Raw genomic sequence first — 19,692 nt, forward strand, 5'->3', positions numbered from 1 at the left:
ATGGAGGAAGAGGAGAGAGGGAGGGCCCGGGGATGGGGGAGGCCATGGCGGAAGAGGAGAGAGGGAGGGCCTGGGGATTGGGGAGGCCATGGAGGAAGAGGAGAGAGGGAGGGCCCGGGGATGGGGGAGGCCATGGAGGAAGAGGAGAGAGGGAGGGCCCGGGGATGGGGGAGGCTATGGAGGAAGAGGAGGAGAGCGGGAGAGCCTGGGGATGGGGGAGGCCATGGAGGAAGAGGAGAGAGGGAGGGCCTGGGGATGGGGGAGGCCATGGAGGAAGACGAGGAGAGCGGGAGGGCCTGGGGGAGGCCACAGAGGAAGAGGAAAGAGTGAGGGCCTGGGGATGGGGGAGGCCATGGAGGAAGAGGAGAGAGGGAGGGCCTGGGGATGGGGGAGGCCACAGAGGAAGAGGAGGAGAGCGGGAGGGCCCGGGGATGGGGGAGGCTATGGAGGAAGAGGAGAGAGGGAGGGCCCGGGGATGGGGGAGGCCATGGAGGAAGAGGAGAGAAGGAGGGCCCGGGGATGGGGGAGGCCATGGAGGAAGAGGAGGAGAGCGGGAGGGCCCAGGGATGGGGGAGGCTATGGAGGAAGAGGAGAGAGGGAGGGCCCGGGGATTGGGGAGGCCATGGGGGAAGAGGAGGAGAGCGGGAGGGCCCGGGGATGGGGGAGGCCACAGAGGAAGAGGAGAGAAGGAGGGCCCAGGGATGGGGGAGGCCATGGAGGAAGAGGAGAGAGGGAGGGCCCGGGGATGGGGGAGGCCACAGAGGAAGAGGAGAGTGGGAGGGTCCGGGGATGGGGGAGGCCATGGAGGAAGAGGAGAGAGGGAGGGCCTGGGGATGGGGGAGGCCACAGAGGAAGAGGAGGAGAGCAGGAGAGCCTGGGGATGGGGGAGGCCATGGAGGAAGAGGAGAGCAGGAGGGCCCAGGGTTGGGGGAGGCCATGGAGGAGGAGGAGGAGAGCGGGAGGGCCCAGGGATGGGGGAGGCCATGGAGGAAGAGGAGGAGAGCAGGAGGACCCGGTGATGGGGGAGGCCATGGCACTGGGGCAGGCAGCGTGACAAGGGCACCTGTTCTGGGGAGCAGCTTGAGCCGGGAGGGTGGGCGAGCTGGCAGAGCCCGGAAGGCAGGTCTGAGCTCTGCGTGGGGGAAATAAAAAATTGACAACGTTTGGGAAGAAGCAGGAGCAAACCCAGCCCCACGGTGGATCTGTACAGCATCTTCTCCCCAACAGTGCAGTGGCTCAGCTGCTTTGGGACACACACAACCATGGGGAGCAGCCACCCTGGGGAACCTCATCAATGCCCTGCCTGGTGGCCTCTCCCCAGACTAAGGAGACAAAAGAAAGCTCGTGCCCTGAAGCAAGGACTTAGAGCCATTTGCTTTTCTTTTAACACTTAATTTGTATTATTGGTGATACCTTTGCTATTCATAAAATCATCTACTCCTTTATTAAAGAGTAAATTCTCAAGTCAAGGACTGTGCGTCCCCCTCCCGCTTCCACAGAACCCACCATCACCAGATGCCAAGGGGCATTAACTGCCTCAGGAACAATATTCCTCTGCCCGGGGAACTGGTAGCATGGATTTGCTGAGACATGTGAGGTGCAGTCACGGCGTGAGCTGTAACAACCACTGTTTACAGGGGTGGCCCCAGGGAAGGATGCATGAATATTTTATGGATCATATTACTAAATAGACAGTGCCTGATCTGTGGTCTGGTTAGCCAGGAAGGGGGAGGCTGCTCTAGCCTAGACATCGAAGGCTGACTGGTTGAGTTCAGGGTATTACAAGCCAAGAACTATCACCTTTCAGCATTTTGAGCACAGGTGTGTATGTCAAAGGTCAGGACGGTCTCTCTGGGCCAAGAAATGAAGAAATGAATCCACCTGCACATCACTTTCTGTCACAGTCCTGAGCGAAGCGGCTGTGACACCGCTCCCCATCTGCTCCTCAGGACTCCCTACGGCCGTGGCTGCAGGCAAGTCCCATACCTGAAAGCTGCTGCTCCTCTCCTGTGGGGACCGGGATAAAATGACCTTTGTCCATCGCTCCGTTGGTTGGAGTGGGACATCTCCTCCTCCCGGTGCTGGTCGGAGGTGGGACGGGCTGGGGGGAACTGGTTCCTCGGGGTGGGGGAGGCTGCTCTCTGCCGCGGGTGAGGCTGATGGGGCAGCTCACATGGATGGGCAGGTCTGGGCTTGGGAGAGAATCAGCCCTCAGCAAGGCTGGCAGGAGCCATGCAAGACCTTCACCATCCTCTGCAGCACCAAGTGCAGCTTCCTTTGACGATCATCCGGCTGAGTCTCACTTAATAACCAGCTCCCTCCCTCTGCAGGGACTTTGCTGATGCTGTGGCCCCTCCCGTTTTCAGACCCCTTCTCGGGTTCACCCCCCCGAGGCCTGAGGTGTTCTGCATGGAGCATCTAAATGAAGCGGAGCATTTAAATGAAGCGTGAGCGGTGGCAACACCGACGGGGCCAAGACAGAGAGTCCTAGCACTCTTCCCAGCTTAGATCCCACGGCAGCACGAAGCACCAGGCTGAGCAGCTGGGAAACACGGGGGTGACTCAGAGCCACCACATTTACCTCTCTGCCAAGAGGATGCTGCTCCCCGAGGGGCTTCAGCAGACTCAGCAGCACCCGTCGCAGATGGCAGCACGACAGCCCGTGCCCACCCTGCCAGGGCTTCCAAGCCAGGGCCCTCTGCAGCCACGCGCTGCTCGGTGTCCCCTGCAGCAACGCCGGGCTGCGAATCCCTAAGCCAGACCCAAGTCCCACACAACCTCACGCCCACTGATTAATCCGCTCCAAGTCCCGTCTTTCAGCCTCAGCAGACAAAGGAAAATACAGAGCCTACAAATGTTAGGAGGGCAAACAAGAAAAAAAGAAAGAAAGAAGGAAACCAGACAAAATTTATCCCGTTTTTCCTAACACAATAGCTGCAAGTCTGATCTGGCAAAAAAAATGGGTGCCATTTTGAGCCCTGAAGTTTCACTTGACGTTACACAGAGTGATGTGAGCAGCACACGGACAGACACATATGACACATATACAGGGAAGGGGAGAGAGGGGAGGAAGAGACAGCAACCATATTCTGCCAGGAACGCAAACACACCCACTGGCACACTGAGCCCTTTCGCGCTACGGGCAGAACAAAGACAATTCAGGAATCCCCACAGAAAATCACACCCGAGATAAAAGCCCAAATCACAACGATCTTCAGCCACACTGAGGTCCAAGAAAGGAGCAGCACTACCAAAGGAGCTGGCGGCCGTGGGTTCGAGCTCTCCCTCCCTGATCTCGCAGCCTGCACGCAAGGAGGGGACGGCAGCACGCGTGGCCGTGCCTCTGCTCGCAGCCGCGGCGTTTCCGAGATGCCCGCGGCTCTCCCCAGCCCTCGGTCTGCAACTGCTGGAGCGAGGACTCTGCAGCCGGAGGCGGACCTGCCTCCCGAGCCTGTTTCCTCTGCGAACAGGAGCACGCTCATTCCCAGTCCCCAGGGGACTCTCTTTTTCTGTAGCAATAAGATTGGTTTCTGGCAAGAGGCACCACAGTAACCAGCCGGTCCAAGGTACCGGGGGCTCCGGGGCTGCGCAGGGGACGCCGGCCCCGGCCACGAGCAGAGGCTCTCCGGCTGCACGGGGTCAAAGATGCGGTGGAGAACAGACATCTACTGGTTTGCCCTCGTGTGGGGGCTGAACCCAGCACATCCAGGGCTCCCGGGAGAAGGACCCCAACTCTACACAGCCAAGGTATAGTGAAATACTTCAGTCGTTAAAAAAGAAAAAAAAGCCACGGAGGACACAGGCCCTGCCCACGGGGCATATCTGCACCTGAAACAGAGCAGATGCACTTCATACGCCCAGTAACAGGCAGAGCTGAACACTCCTACAAAAGCAAAGCTACGAATATCAGCATCTGTACCAGAGAAACACCCCAGAAAGTGCGAGAGAAGCACGTTTGCCACAAATGGCATTTTCTGTACAATGCACGTAGCCAGAGAGAAGCTGCGCCCATGCTGTCGAGCCGCCAGAGAAGAAGAGAGTCCCCTAAGAGACCCCGATGGCCAGGGGCTCGCGGGCTGCTGGGCACAGCCAGCTAAACGGGGTCCTGAGCACCAGGCAAAGTGAGGAGAAGGAGCTTTCCCTCCCAGCCCCAGGACCGAGCAAAAGAAGCAGCCCTTACCTTTGGCCCCTCGCAACACAAACCCGAATCCCTCATGCTCCCTCTTCTGCAGCACGGCCGTCTTCTCCTCAATGATGTAGTCACTGGGCAGGAAAGAGCACAAGAGAATGATGCTAGGGTTAGATTTCAGCACCATGCTGCCAGGCGGAGGTGGCCTTTGTGCCTGTGACAAGGAGACCTCTTCTCATCGACCGTTTCATCTCAGCAAGGAGTTGGGCACAGTCTGCTTCCCTCCCTCCCTTGCCCAAAGTCAGAACAAAAAGACGAAAGCTACTTTCCCTCAACGTGTAGGTGGAGGAAAGCCCCGGCTGCCTGGATCACCCTTCTGCCCACCGGTCCCCTTCTCAGTCACCTGCATACGCATGCAGGGAGCTTACTGATCCCACTCGGGGCTTCCCTTTAAATGATGCCCTTAGCATATAACTGAAGAGTGGAGCGCCTGAGCAGAGGAGGTGCGGGGGGAGGCAGCCAGCCATCCATCAGGGAAGCAGCTCTCTGAGACTTTCCGGTTGCCTCTCGTATGAAAAAATTAGACGCTTGACGAAAGGAGCGATGCCTCTTTGGTAAGTTCCCTGGGAGGGAGAACAGCAGAGTTTATATCCTCATCCCGGCGCTCTGGTCTTCTCTCAAAATCCCCCCCGGTGTTGCTAAGTAACGGTCTGTCATTAGCAGAGGGGGGATGCATTGCATTGTCCTAGTTTAACAAAGCCGCTCTCCCTGCCCTCCGCCGCGGCCAGATGAGAAGAACGGGGAAAATCCAGCGGTGGAGATGGAGGAGTGGAGGCGCAGCTCCGCGCGGACCCCGGCCGCCCGCGACCCTGCCAACAAACCACCTCTACGCGCGCCGGGAGGGGCGGGGGGCGCGCGGGGAGGGGAGTCGGGAGAGGGATTCTCTCAGCAAACGGGAGCTGAAATGCAGCCCTGCAAATCCCTCCCAGCAGAGCCGCATGTCTGACATCAGAGTGGAATTAATCAGGGACCTCGGTCCTCCTCGGCAGCGCGGGGAAGGAGCTCTGCACGCCAAGGCAGGGGCGAGAGGCGGCGAGGGAGCGATGGCGCGGGCCGGCCCCGCAGCGGGCCGCGCTGCCGAGGGCCGGGGGAGCAGCGGGGCAGCGGGCAGGGCGCGGGCAGGGCGCGGGCAGGGCTCGCACACTGCGGTACGAGGTGCCCCACCATGCGCGGTGCCGTCTCCGCTGCAGGCACACGCCCCGCGCCGGCCCCTCGCTGCAGGGATACGGGGCTCGGGCCGCACCCCCCCACCCCGCGTCGCCCCACGGGGCCCTGGTGAGCGCGGCAGGGTCGGGGGTCCCGGAGGGCCACTGCGTGGGCTGGGCTGGGCACCCACGTTTCCGTGTGCGCTTCAGTGGCCGGGGACTGTGGCCGAGCAGCCCCGGGACAGGACACGGCTCCCCGCAGCCTCGTCTGCCAGCGCTGCACTGACAGGCACCGCAGCCCCTTCCCGGGGAGGTGGTTCTGCCATTCCGCCGTGAACACCACAACAGGATTTAGCTCCTAGCGAGACCGATAGAAACATTCCTTTGTTCTCCAGACCAAGGGAAGGTGATCGAAAAGCCAACACATGCACAGCTGCAGGTGCTGGGGCAGCCTGAAAGACAGACAGACACTGTCCACAGAAGCCAACGCAACACACAAGCCTGAATTCCTTGGACCTCCCTGGTATCTCACTTTGCGCTATGATTTTGGACATGCTTAGGCAATATCTGTGAAAATATCCATGAAAAAACAGGGTGTCCATAACACCAGTGACTTCATGGAACAAAGTACATGGGTAAACTTCAACAAAACTCTGTGAACCGCTTGAAGGGAGGCAGCTGCTGTCAGAGTCATCCCTTTATGTCACATTTTCAACACACTGCCTGTCTTTCAAAAGCAGAGCTGGTTATTCATATATTCCTCAATATGCATAAAACTTTTCCCTCTGCAACAAAACCCTCTCTTCCACGTGTGGAGTGTCCTGCTGGAAGCAGACTCGTAACTACCACGCCCAGAAGAGGTCATTACGGTAACACAATCCCCCTGTCCATGTAACAAGAGGCAGACAACCTCAAACCACGATTCCTGTATCAAAGCAGCTGTGGCTGCCCCCTCCCTGGAAGGGTTCAAGGCCAGGTTGGACCGGGCTCTGGGCAACCTGGGCTAGTGGAAGGTGTCCCTGCCCGGGGCAGGGGGTGGCACTGGACGGGCTTTAAGGTCCCTTCCAGCCCAAACCCTTCTGTGATTCTGCGATAAGCCTTTATCTTCTGTTTGAGCTCTGACTTACCATTTAGGAAGAGAGCTAGACCTAACACATTTCCCATCCACAGGAATATCCCCCCTTTTCCATACGACATGTCAATCCCTTGTAGATGACCTGTCCCAAATCTTAACCCCATACCAAGAGCAAATTCCGCCACCTCTACAAGAACATGTTTGTGCAAGAGAAAGAGAGAAGGAAAGGGAAACAAATGTTTATGTACAAAGCCATGATTTCTGTTTTACGTGGCGGTGGGCTGAAGTGCCCAATTAGTCCTGCTGCGATGGCTTTGTCAATGAGAAACTGAGGAATCCATGATGAAAGAAAATTCTGTACCTCTAATTCCTCTGTGGTTGTTTCACCCACGTAATAAACTGAACAAACTCTTGACAAAACTGTTTGTACCCTAAGTACAATTTCACCCAGCCTCCCCCACCAATCCTCATCTACCAAGATTTCCTGCAATAACGTAAGCCTTTAAATAAGTTCAACCTGCTGCTACTCTTACCAAAAGTTACCCTGCAGAAAGAATATTTGATTTTTTTCCGCCACCTCTGAATTATTCCTCCTCTTACAAAAAAACTGGCAAGAAGTACCCTAATTCAAAACCCTAAACTTGTCAGAAACAACAGGAAAACTCCCCAGCACACTACCTCCTGCCCCTGAATGCTCCCAAAGTACGTCTGTAGAGCTACCTGTGGGATTTTGAGAACTGCTGGGCATTTATTTGGTTTAGCTCATGCTCTTCCTAAGTATTGTCCACAGGGGGATTTATGACATTAGACTTGCAAGAGCACTCCCAGTTTAAGTCCCTCCAGAACCTGTGAACCCTCTGCCTACTGCGATCTAATTCTAGAGGCACCCAAAACCCCTTCAGTTCACAACTGACTACAGCAGGATCCACTGGACACCTTCACATCTGGATAGAACCACACTAATTAGTTCTATAGATAGATGTATACAAAAAGGGAAATAAAAGTCTCCACGTTTTTGTGAACTGGAATTGCGGGGGAGTAGAGAGACACCAGAGATGCCACTGATCGGCACTGCTGGAGCTCCGAGGGCTGGAAAAAGCAATAAAAATCAGCCTGGGGAAGGAGATGAAGCAGTGTAACCAAAGACCTGTGATAGTGTCATACTGAAAAAATAACCTGAATTACTCATTTTTAAAAATTTTTTTGTCTAAATAAAAATAGGAACTTTAAAAAAATAAGATGTAGTAGGGAGTTATTTTAAGGTATCAGAGAAAGATTAGGCAAAATAATGATTTAAAAATCTTGTGACATAAATGTTTAAATAAAGTTACGATACCCGATGGAAAACAGCACCTCAAGTTCACTGCCAGATTACTGCGCCCTACGTGTAACTGGTGAATGAATAAAGGGAGGTGCTAATGCGGCCATGCAGAGGCATCGGGGCACAGCTCTTCAGAGCTGCTCCTCAAGATGACACAAGGTCCACCAGAATGTCTCGCTCCTGCAGCGTCGAGTGCCAGACCTTCTGCTGGTTTGTCTGGCGTTGAAACCAAACTACAGAGAGTTAATGCACGTGACGCTCGACTAGGGCAAATTTGTTTAGTAACTTTTTGACTCTTTAGAGGGACAAACCTAACAGATCTACCAAATGAACAATTAAACAAATAGCATGGTTATGGCTGTACTAAATAGCTCCAGTTAACTCCAGTCATCCTGGTGAAAAACCAGAAGAATTGAGAGTTTTTTTCAATTGTCTGGGCCTGGGGAAGTTCACTGAAAGTGCCGAGGCAGCCAGCGGGAAGGATCTGCCATCTACGATGGGCTGTCTCTGAGGGCTTGCAGGGGATGCACGACACTCCAGAAGATCTGAAAAAGGGATGTTGCTCATCTTTAAAAAGAGGCAGCAGAAAGATCAAAGGAAATATAAAATGAAGGAACTCATCTTTAATTCCCAGGAAAATCTTCTAACAAACAGCACAACAGTTTAATAAAACATCTAGAAGAAAAGGTGATAAATAGCAGGTGGCATGGATTTGAAAGAACTGATTGTGCTAAATGAACCTAATTTCTGTTTGAACATAATAGGTCTCATGAACATGGGAAAGGCAGTTCTATGATATGTATCTTGATGTCAGTTAAGCATTTTGAATGCTCTCACAAGGCATTCTCATAAAAAACAAGGGGAATATAAAGTACTGCAAGGTGAGTAAATAGCTGGTTTGACACATTTTTCACTGGAAGGATGTATCAAGTGGGATTTCACAAGGGTCTGTCTTGGGACAAGCTCAATGTTTTCCTTAATGATTAGGATGTAACAGAGAGTGAACTTAAATTTGTAGAAGTTCCCATCTGAGAGAGCAGCAGCACGTTGGAAGAGCAGATTTGGATTCACGTGGTACTATCACTGGAGAAACGGTCTGGAAATACCAGAGGAAAGAGGAAAAGTGCAAGGTACTACAGTCAGGAATTGGGAGCAGAAAAACAGAAGATGGAGGAGGACTGTCCGGGCAGGCAGCCGGCAGGAGAGGCCACGAACGCCATCCTGGGCTCCTGAGCATCAGCAGCAGTGTCACACTTCTGTGAAAAAGGGGTGACAGACTGCCTGGGGATACATAACCAGGAGCGCTGTCTAAGGCCTGGAGTAATCCTCTGCCCTACCCCATGCTGCGGTGGCCTTGGGAGGCATCGAGTTAAACGTGGGTGTGTATGAAACGAGCACCTACAGCGAGCGAGTCGCTCTGGGCTCCTTTGAGCCTCAATGGAGAGCTATTCAGTGAAGTCAATGGAGCGGTGATTCATCCCCTGCTGAAATGACCGCCTACATTTTGGCAGATGAATGGCACCCCTGGCTCCACTGACTGCACACATCTGCACCGACTCCCAGGGCGCGCCGGGGCGATGAGCTCAGACACCCACACGGCAGACACCTACCACCAAGTGACGCGAATCACGTTACTAAAGTTAGGTAACACTCCGGCTGCCCGGTTCTTGGCACCACCCTCCTAGAAGGATGTGGGTCAAGAGGAGAGAGTCCCGAAGACACCTGGAAGATAAAAGGCCCAGCAGGAAAGTAAAAGCCTGGTTTGACTGATTGGCTTGATTAGTCCCATAAGAAAATGCTTAAAAGGTGTCGCACAACTCAGCAGTAATATTGCTGAAGCAGGTGAACGGGGGGGTGATGGAAGGCCACTCACTGGGAACTTTCAGATAAATCTCCCTCAAGAAAAATTTCAGTTCAGCTTAGGCTGATGTTGGTGGAGAGCTGGACTGTTTCAGGCCTCTGCCGGTAGAAACCGCACTCACACACTGTGGTGTTCAACACCCACAGCCAGTCAGTGCCAGGAGTTTAATTCTGCTCAGCTACCTCCTGCAGAAAACACCTCCCACAACAGGAGGATGATTTATAGTAAGTGGGGCACAGACCATGCTCTGGCCCCAAAAGCCTGGTACACCCTGAACCTTTATGGACAAACTTTCTTCTTCCCCCCCAAAACCAAAGCTGCAACAAAGCCAAACTGCCTTCTAGACGCTGCCTCTGGCGAGGGTTGGCCTTGCGCTATGGCTGGGCTTGTCCAGGAGCGCGAGTTGGCCTGGATCAGATTTATCCCACGGAGCAAGCTAGCAGTGAACCAGGACGTGGGAGATGGCCCCCAGGCTCCTTCCTACCCCCGTCTCACCTGACAGAGCAGGTGACGATTTAGGGAGGGAGTTCACAGATCACCCTTGGGTCTATAGGCCCAACAGTCAAGCTTCTAGCAGACATCAGCAGGGAACAGGCCTGTCGCGGAGCTCTGGGATCCACGGGGCACATCACTACTGCACTGTCTGCCCAGCTCCGCGTCCCTCGCAGCGCCGGAGCCGGAGCCGAGCGCTCGGCAGGGGCTGGTGCCACAGCCCTGCTCTCTGCCGCGCGGGTGTATGCCTCGGCTCGCCTGACCCCGAGGGAACAACCACCACCAGAGCGGGTCAAGATCAAGTGTCTTGTCTCCAATGTTTCCTGAGAGCAGCAGCCTGGAGAAGAGGAAAGGAGCAGGTCTGAAGGGTCTTACTGCTGCCTCTGAAGAGCTTCCAGCCCAGAGACCGGCAGCCAGGGGACCTCAGCAACGTCAGAAGTGAAACTGAGAAAAGCCCTGTCCTGAATGGAAAAGGAAACCACTTACAGCTCCACTGTGGATGAGGAAACTCTGGGAACGCAGGCGACAGTGGTGCTTCTGTAATGACAGCAAAGGACAGCAGGAACGGAGAGGGGGCTATGAAGGAGCCTATTTATGCCCCTAACCGGTCCTGAAGCGCTGATTATCATCAGTAAGATTTTCTGTTTAATTCAGCCAGGAGGCAGCTCATCAAGGCACTGATTATGAACTACGTCAAAAGCAAACTGACAGTTGAAAAGCAACTCTAACTCCAGAAGAAACCATCTCCCAGCCACAGCCGCAGCCACGATGGGGAAGCGCAGCAAGCCCCCAGGGAGGATTTGTTGTCTGAGAGCACATTCCCTTCAGCGCTGGTTGAACACCTTTCAGACACCGGTTAAAAACCCAAAGCCAGAACTGCTTAGTCCCAGATGAAACATGGGCTGTGAGTACCAGAGAAATGCTGAAGATCAGCTATTGCAGACAGTGAGGAAGACCATCAGTGAAAGGCACTGAAAAGCAGCATCTTCCCCATTCAAACCTGGACAGTTTTCACAGAAAATATTCGGTACTGGATTCATTACATGTAAACACACCAAGCTGGTAACTTCTAAGGCATTAAGCAAAACATTAAAACAAGAGAGCTCATTAAGGGAACAAGAAGTCTAAGAAAGTCCAGGACATGTTTTGCCTGGACTTCAGACTTGCAGTGATACTGAGGAAGCTGTTAAGACCTTGCTGTGAACACCGAAAAGCAGTCGAGTGGAGAAGATGCCATCGCAGAGATGCACAACAGATGAGCCCCTGGAATAATCAGGCTCGGTTTTATGCTGGCAGAGGACGCTCTCTGTCCTGGATTTTTCTCCTGCCTTGCCAGAAGAGGCACTGCAGCTGAACAGGCGATGCCGCCCAGCCCCTTCCCCTGGACACGCTCCCCACCAGCCAGGCTGGGCCTGACGCCGACGACCACGGACGAGCAAGCGTGGTCTCGGCCTGCGGGGAGACGGGTTCAGGCCATCACCCGCAGCCTCCCCCATCGCTCCTTCAGCAAACGGCGCAAAACGGTGTCTGCTGAAAGAGGAGGCAAAGGCAGCTGCGGAGCCGCGCTTCGTGCTGCCAAATCACCGCTGTCACCTGTGGGAATTCTGCTCCGCAGAAGCAGCATTGTTCAGCGCTGACGTCGGAGCCATTTGGCTGTGCGGATGCAGAGAGACACAGACAAGGTGGCACGCAACAGCACCTCACATCTCCGCGTGTAGCACTAGCTCACAAGATTCATACTGATCGTATTTAAAGGGGAAAATGGTCCCAAACAGAGGGATGTTACAGGAGTTCGCCCCACCGCTGCCTTCCACTGTCACGTGTACTGGGAAAGGACAGATGACACCTAAAATCTCCCTTTGCCTGAACGACAGGAGATTAAAGAACACTGTGTCTGCCTCTTGCCCAACATGCATTCGGGAAAGGACAATGCACATTTCTATAGATAATATAAACAAGTCCTAGAAAATCCAAATTCTACAATGTGGATTTATTCCATCCTCAGCAAAGGAGACAGATGGAGACCGTTTAAGGGCACCGTGCTGGAGACACAGTACAAATACATGCCACAGATTGAGAGAGAACAGGAAGAAGCTGGCATGGCTAAGCAGAAGGGAAATAGAGATTAATAAAACCAAGAAAACATCCTTCACAAAGCTGAAGCCCTATTTAAATGAGGAACATGGAAAGAATCGTGATCTCCTGCAGGTTCAATGTAGAAACACACTATGACAGGCCAAAGACATCAGAACCAATACAAACTCCAAGGGCATAGGGAGCAGGGAGCCCCCCAGAGCCTTTTGGGCTCAGATGATCGTGGTGTCGAAGCAGCAGCCAGGGAAGGTCAGGCAGCAGCAGAGAAACTAAACACAGTTTTCGTCTCCCTGTTGTGGGGAGGTTTCCCCTTCGGGAGCACAGAGACTTGTGGGCAGACGGATCCGAGACTGACGCGTCTCTGCGGGCGGGTGCGGAACCAGACAGAGGCAGAAGCCACCGGGGCCAGCGAGCAGACAGCGGAGCTCCGCGAGTACCCTGCGGTGGCAGAGCTCTGCCACTCGTGGTGCCCAGGCTGCGGGGACAACCACAACGGGATGGGGCTGGGACGGTGGGAAGCGACGCCTGATCTGACGGGGGTGCCAGCAGAGAAGGAAGGTGCTGCAGGTCCATCACCCTGCTGCCCCATGGGCCAAGGCTCCGGCAACAGGAAGGAGCAGGGAGCCGGCCAACACATGGCTCAATGTCCCACTTGGGAAAGCTACCACGGTGTCCTGAGTGAGAGTCTTGTCTTGTGAACTGCAGTAACGAGGGGTGTCCCTCAAGGGTCACTATTTAACATCTGCATTAATGACAGTGGGATCGAGGCACCCTCACAAGCTTGCAGACAGCACCGAGCTGTGTGTGCGGTGACACACTGAGGGATGTGCCATCCAGAGGGACCTGGACAGGCCGGAGAGGTGGGATGGGCAAACCTCATGGAGTCCAACAAGGCCAAGGGCAAGGTCCTGCCCATGGGTCGGGGCAATCCCAAGCACAAACCCAGGCTGGGCGAGGAGGGGATGGAGAGCAGCCCCGAGGAGAAGGACTTGGGGGGTGGAAAACTGCCTGTGAGCCAGCAACGTGCGCTGGCAGCCCAGAAAGCCACCCGTGTGCTGGGCTGCACCCAGAGCAGTGTGGGCAGCAGGGCGAGGGGGGGGATTCTCCCCCTCTGCTCTGCTCTCGGGAGACCCCCCTGCAGTGCTGGGTCCAGCTCTGGGGGCACCAACAGCAGAAGGACATGGACCTGCTCGAGCGGGGCCAGAGGAGGCCACGAAGATGCTCGGGGGGCTGGAGCACCCCCCTGTGAGGACAGGCTGAGAGAGTTGGGGGGTTCAGCTGGAGAAGAGAAGGCTCCGGGGAGACCTTAGAGCGGCCTCCCAGGACTGAAAGGGGCTACAGGAAAGGGGGGAGGGACTCGTCATCAGGGGGGAGGGATAGGACGAGGGGGGACGGGTTTAAACTGACAGAGGGGAGATTTAGATGAGATCTAAGGGAGAAATTGTTCCCTGTGAGGGGGGTGAGGCCCTGGCACAGGTTGCCCAGAGAAGCTGTGGCTGCCCCCTCCCTGGAAGGGTTCAAGGCCAGGCTGGATGGGGCTTTGGGCAACCTGGGCTAGTGGAAGGTGTCCCTGCCCGGGGCAGGGGGGTGGCACTGGATGGGCTTTAAGGTCCCTTCCAGCCCAAACCAGTCTGTGATCCTATGATAAAGCACATACGGGTGCAGATAAGGGAGGTCCCTCCTCTCCTCTAGCAATTCTGGGATTCCCACTAGGCAGTGGGAAAACCCCAACCTACAGTGCCACTGCCAGTGCCGTCAGGAAGCACGTCCAGTCCCCAAAACCCATCAGTGCAGAAGGGCTTGTGTTGATGCTGCTCGGGAACTCTCCCCCAGAGCCCAGCTCCTGCACCCACACTGCCCAGCGCCGGCTTGGGCGTCTCCTGGGAACAAACACATCGTCTTTTTTTGTGTGGTTTTGGTTCGAAATGCTCAAATGACCTGAGGACTGTGCAGCACCTGACGAGGCAGCGTTTCACAGCACGGGGCTAAGGGGGTGACCTACACGAGCACGGCACAGGGAGAGGCAGCTGGGACCTGCTGGGGTTATACTGGAGGGTCACACAGCGAAGAGACAGCGGAACTCAACCGTCTCTTCAGCAGCACCTTCAGCAAGTCCTCGCTAGAATTAAATATCCCCAGAACCACAACCAGGTTCCAGAGGTGCAGTGGGCCAACACCAGAACAGGGCAAGGGGTGAACTGCCAGGCAGCCAGAGGGAATGACGGGAAAAAAGCAGAGATCTGAGTTATTTGACAACAAAAACTTAACTGAAGTCTACTTAGATTTCCAAAAGCATTTGACAAGGTGTCTCATTAAAATCTCTTGAGGAAGCTAAGAAGCCATAGGATAAAAAAAGAAGGTTTTTACATGTTAAATTTGTTAAAAGGTTTAAAATAAAAGTAAATGATTGGATTTCACATCAGAAGAAAGGTCAGCAGTGGAGTCTCATGGGGATTGGTGCCAGGACTTATGCTGCTCAACATAGTCCTAGATCTTTTATGAGAGGAATGAAAGAGAGGTAACAAGGTTTGCTGATAATGCTCAATTATTCAGGATAATAAAGATGAGGAAAACTGTGAGAACTGTAAAAAGATCTTAAAATGTAAGATGAAATGTAGGGTGGAGAAAAACTGATGCACATGGGAAAAAAGAATTCTCTCCTCATACATAAAATCAGAGGTTCTGAGCTGACCATTAGTACCAGGATTAAGAACTTGGGGATGTGGTAGACAGTTCATGAAGAGCATCAGCCTCACGTCCTGTGGCGGTCGGGAACAATGAGCAAAGAGTGAGGTAGACAGAGGAACATTATACTGCGGGCGCAGCCCAAGTGCCCCCACCCAGCACCTCTGATCCCCCATTTTGGAAAGGAATACAACAAAACTGGAAAAAATAGAAAGATGACATGAACTGTCCAAAGTATGGAAAAATGTTCTGTGCAAGGAACGGGGCTGCTTAGTACCACTTAACCTGGACCAAACCCAAGCCAGGGAAAACGGTTCTAGCAGATCCTGAGTGCTACAGAGGGGGCAGCGGTGGCCCGCCTTCAGCCTTCTCCAGCACAAGGACTAGGCCACATCAAATAAACCTAGAAGATAACCTTTGAAATAAACTGCATTATTCACATGCCACGGGATAAAGTTTCTTCTTGCCATGGGATACTGTGCTAAATATTGTGGAATCAAGGAGCAACTGGATAAGCTCCTGGAAAGGCAGCCCCTTAAGCGTTACTGCACACAGGACACACGTTGGATGGAGAACCTCCGAGCCACAAGCTGTTGACAGGGACAGAGCGCGCTGGGGAAGCACCGCCGCATGCACGCCCCGTTCCCACATCCCTCCCGGGTCACCCAGGATGGTCTCAGTCAGCGAAAGGAGAAGCGGACTTTTTGCCGAAGCCAGTACAACCCTCTTACGGAGCTCAGCAAAAACTCTTCTCAGCTCACAAACTACACACCCGAGCTGGACAGAGTCAGGTCTGCAGCACGTACACATCACGCTGCTCAAAGTCTCTTCTTCTAGAAAACCCACCTCAGTCTTTGAAAAGAAATGTGGCTCTAAGGAATCCAACCCATCGCACCTAAATCACTTCGAGAGCTTTGTGGTGGAAGGCACAGGAGCAGCAGGCTGGCCCGCAGACCCGCCTCAACTCCTTGTACAGCCGGAGCCCCCCCCGGCACTCTCGGGTTGTTTTGACCCCGAACGCCGGCAGGTGCCGTTTCTGGATCAGCCCCTCAAATGGCACCGAAGGCACCACCAGAACCTGCCTGGCCACCCCGCCTGGTGCTCTGCTGCCCGCGTGTCTGAAGTGATTCACACAGATTGCTCTGGTCAGACCCCAGCCTGCAACACCAGAAAAGAATCCTCACCCATAAAGCAAAAGATTAAAGCTCAAAAAGCCCAGTGTTTAGTCGTACCTGATAGGAGGCCTGAGCCTCAGCACCTGAAGTCAGAGCACAGCCCTTCACTGACAGCCTGTCCTCGGCCACTGGCTTTTGTCCATTTTGGTCATCGCTGCATCATCACGACAGGAATTAAACCAAGGAAACTCAGTGCAAGACCTCCCCGAAGAAGGTGATTTGGACTGTATTTAACTTTTCCCACTAAGTCGACTCTGTCCCACCCACACTCCCATGACCACGTACTCAGAACAGCCAACGTGTGACCCACCAAACACCCCGATGGAGGTCACCTGTGTGACAGCACAAGGCTGTGAAGTTCTCACCCTGTCTCCTGGTTTCCTCCTGTTTGGCAAAACCAAACTATACTTCAGACAGATCTTTCAGACCCTGTAGGAGTCAACAGTTACTATGACATGATCCTTGTCCTGACTCTTTCTTGCTTCGTCCTCGCCAACCCTAGCAAGGCTGCTGACAACCACCTTCTCTCCTCGCTGCTGGTACGCAGTGACTGCAGCCTGTCTTCCTGCAGACCGACGGGGTGAGAACGGCACACGCAGCATGCGCGGACCTTGTCGCCACCCTCCCGTTATCAGAGGGCGGGTGCTCTGCCGACGAGTCGCCTGCGGCGCCTTTACCAGCACACGGGGCTTCTACCTAACGCAGCATCTGCACCGCAGGCGGCAAGAGAGCCTCCAGCGTTGAGAGGTTCCACTGCTGAGCGTGTTTGGGGTTGTCAGTACGGGCCATGCCTCTGGTCCCCGATCGATTGTCTCTCTTGGTGCTTCTCATACAGACATTTCCACTGATATTTTAATCACACCACCCTTTGTGTTTCTGTTACAAAGCCTCCACGCCAGCACTCAGCTGGTACCCGGGTGTCCCTTCCTCCTGACAGTGACGCTGGGACCTGTCACCGGCTGCTCCTGGTTACGCTGCCCAGCTCCATCCGCGCTGGTCCCACTCGCTGTATGAAATGCTGAGGGCTGGGGGCAGCAGCTCCTCCTGGGTCACCACATGTCCGGTTTTCTTGACACACCTTTGGCTAACGAGCTGATCCTCCTCAGGCAGAGCTTCAGTCCTGGTAATACTGGAAATTGCTGCACTCTGCAGTCTCTGGTCTTTGAGTTATTTAATGGCACTGACAGCTATGTGGCCCAAGAGATGGGCACTGCTCTTCGGGTCACAATGGTTTGCATTAAAGGTAAATGCAGCTCCTTGTGATAGCTGCAATACTCTGACATCACCCTCATGAAGCTCAAAGGCAGGTCCCAAAATCACTGAGAACAACTGTCTTACAGTCTTTTGAAAGATCTTAGACTCATGGGATATTCAAAACAGTAAGAAAAGAAGCTCGTGCCCCTTAAATGGAGCAGTGAACACAGTGAAAAAATGTTTTTCCTGAAACTGTGCTGGCATCTGATTTGCTGGGCAGTCCGACCCCCTGGAGCCTGCGGAAGGAGTGTCCAGGTTTCACACAGCTGCTGGTGTCTGAGCTCCCCACTCGTGCTGAAACACCAGCGTGGCAGCTCGCGGCCCCTGGTTCTGTGAGCACACACCAGACCCGCATCGACCGACGCAGTGACGGGCTTGAGGGTCACACGCTGGAACTGATTTTCAACAGTTTTCTTCAGTGGAGGCGGTACTCGGTGAGGCAGCACTTGCTGTTTCACAAATAGTTTTATTTTACCAGGTCTACTGCTGCAGCTTGAGATTTGACCAATTTAGTCCTAATTCTCTAAGAGCTCAATAGCAATTATTTAATTTCTCCAAGAGTACAGATGTCATGTATGCAGCATCTTACGCTGCAGCTGCTCCCTTGCTGTTCTGGCAGCCCACAGGGATGACTTCCAGTGCCAGCAGACTCTTGTCATCGGCTGGTTCATGAGATGAGTCAGAGGGGACCTTTATCATTCCTTGGTGATGCCACGAGCAGCCGTGCCCACCTTGAGGCAGCCTTGGATGTGTCAGATCTACAATGCCCATGTCTCAGCTCCAGTCCCCGGGCTCCCACCGCAGCTGCCAGCTCGGAGGTGAGGCTTCTCCCCAGACTGCACACGCACCCCCCCAACCCTTCCACGACGTTTGCCACAAGAAGTGCCCTCAGCACGTTGGCACGTCCTACCAGCTGCACACCGCGATGGCAGCGCCTCCAGACGCAGTGGGGTCACTCCTGATCAACACATCCTTTATGGTCTTAACTGACAGCTCCTGTCTCTTTAATAAATGACTTCGCACCTTCCCAACGAGAAAAAACCTGAATGATGGGTTTTGTTTTGATGCCTGCAGTTGTTCAGCTGAACCGCTTCCTCCTGAATCCAACCAGGTGGCAGCTGCAAGGTCTCCGACCCGGGAGGGCCCCTCCCCAGGGCGCAGCCGGCGCATCGCTGCGGCCAGGGCTGCGCACGGAGCCCCCGCTAACTCCGCACCCCTCTGACAGCTCGCACACACCGTGCGGGGCAGCACCCTGCAAAGATCACTGCACAAACCTCCTGATCGGATGACGACGACTTATCTCACAGTACCGGGTGGGTCCACTTCACAAAACCACGCTGCAGCGCTCAGTGACAGGGCGGGGGGCAGGTGTAACATCCTCCGGGGTATCCCCACGCAGCCGCTGCCATCACTATAATTTCTTCCTGGACTCACGTTTCCATGTCATACTCATGATATCCAATAATTTGCACAATTCTCATTCTAATACTACGGCTGTTTCCCCTGGGTCTGACACATTTCCTCTGTAATAATTATCATTAACTTTTTACTGTAATTAAGAATAACTTTAAGTTAACACACTGGCTCTCACAATATATTTTGTCATCTCTGTTTAGAACATGAACACCCAGAAACAAAACCTCTTTTTTAGACCTTATATGCTGGTAATTTAACGCTCAATGCTTGTAGCAGGTTTCCAACCAGCAAAGACATCATGTGAAAAACAATTAATTCACTAAGCCACCTCCTGTGTTTATCAGCCCCTTCTACTGACATCAGTGACAGAGACACCTCTTCCCCTGACACAGCTAGAGGCGGCGGTAGTGAAATTCTGTTTGCACAACCCTAACACTGCTTACATCCAACCTGAGTGCTCCTTTGCTCCAGGTCCAGCCCGACGTGGGAAGGAACCTCCCAAACTTACAGAGCGATGCAGGTGTGAATCTCCACGAGTCTGTCACCATCTGGCACCTGCCACTTTTCTGTACATTACTGAATTTTAGTTAATAATCAACCACCTCCCCTTTCCTCCCTGTGCTCCCTTACTTACTGCCACACGCCCACAGAAAGGTCTGCAGACAAACCCCAAATCTCTCCTTCAGGAACCTGTTTCAGAAACATTTATTCCTTTTTGTTTTGTACTGATCACACCACACGCTGGCTGTCCAGAGCCCCAGGTGTTCTCCCACCCACAGAAAAGCACCTGGAACCACACGCGCTGCTATGAGAGACCATCCTGGAGCCAGAACGTGACCACAGCAAGAGAGCCCAGGTGCAAAGCAAGCGGGCCATCTCCCCAGCCAAGGGCTCGCTCCCCGGGGGCACCAGCCGCCGCGCTCCACCAACACACCCCAAGGCCTCTCTGCCACAACACTCAGCTGAGCTCTACTACGGAAGAGTT

General features: G+C 54.0%; 1 protein-coding gene across 7 annotated transcripts in view; it reads right to left on the minus strand.

The window, feature by feature from the left end:
• The window catches only part of SHANK3 (SH3 and multiple ankyrin repeat domains 3), a 350,787-nt gene that overhangs the window by 84,417 nt on the left and 246,678 nt on the right, over window positions 1–19,692 (minus strand). For all 7 annotated transcript variants that reach the window (XM_074828192.1, XM_074828195.1, XM_074828198.1 and 4 more), the window contains exon 15: window positions 4,181–4,263. In XM_074828192.1, coding sequence (XP_074684293.1) covers window positions 4,181–4,263 — 83 coding nt within the window. The remainder of the gene's footprint in view (window positions 1–4,180; window positions 4,264–19,692) is intronic.

Source organism: Strix aluco, chromosome 5 (genome assembly GCF_031877795.1).
Source record: "Strix aluco isolate bStrAlu1 chromosome 5, bStrAlu1.hap1, whole genome shotgun sequence".
In the NCBI taxonomy this organism is placed as follows: domain Eukaryota; kingdom Metazoa; phylum Chordata; class Aves; order Strigiformes; family Strigidae; genus Strix; species Strix aluco.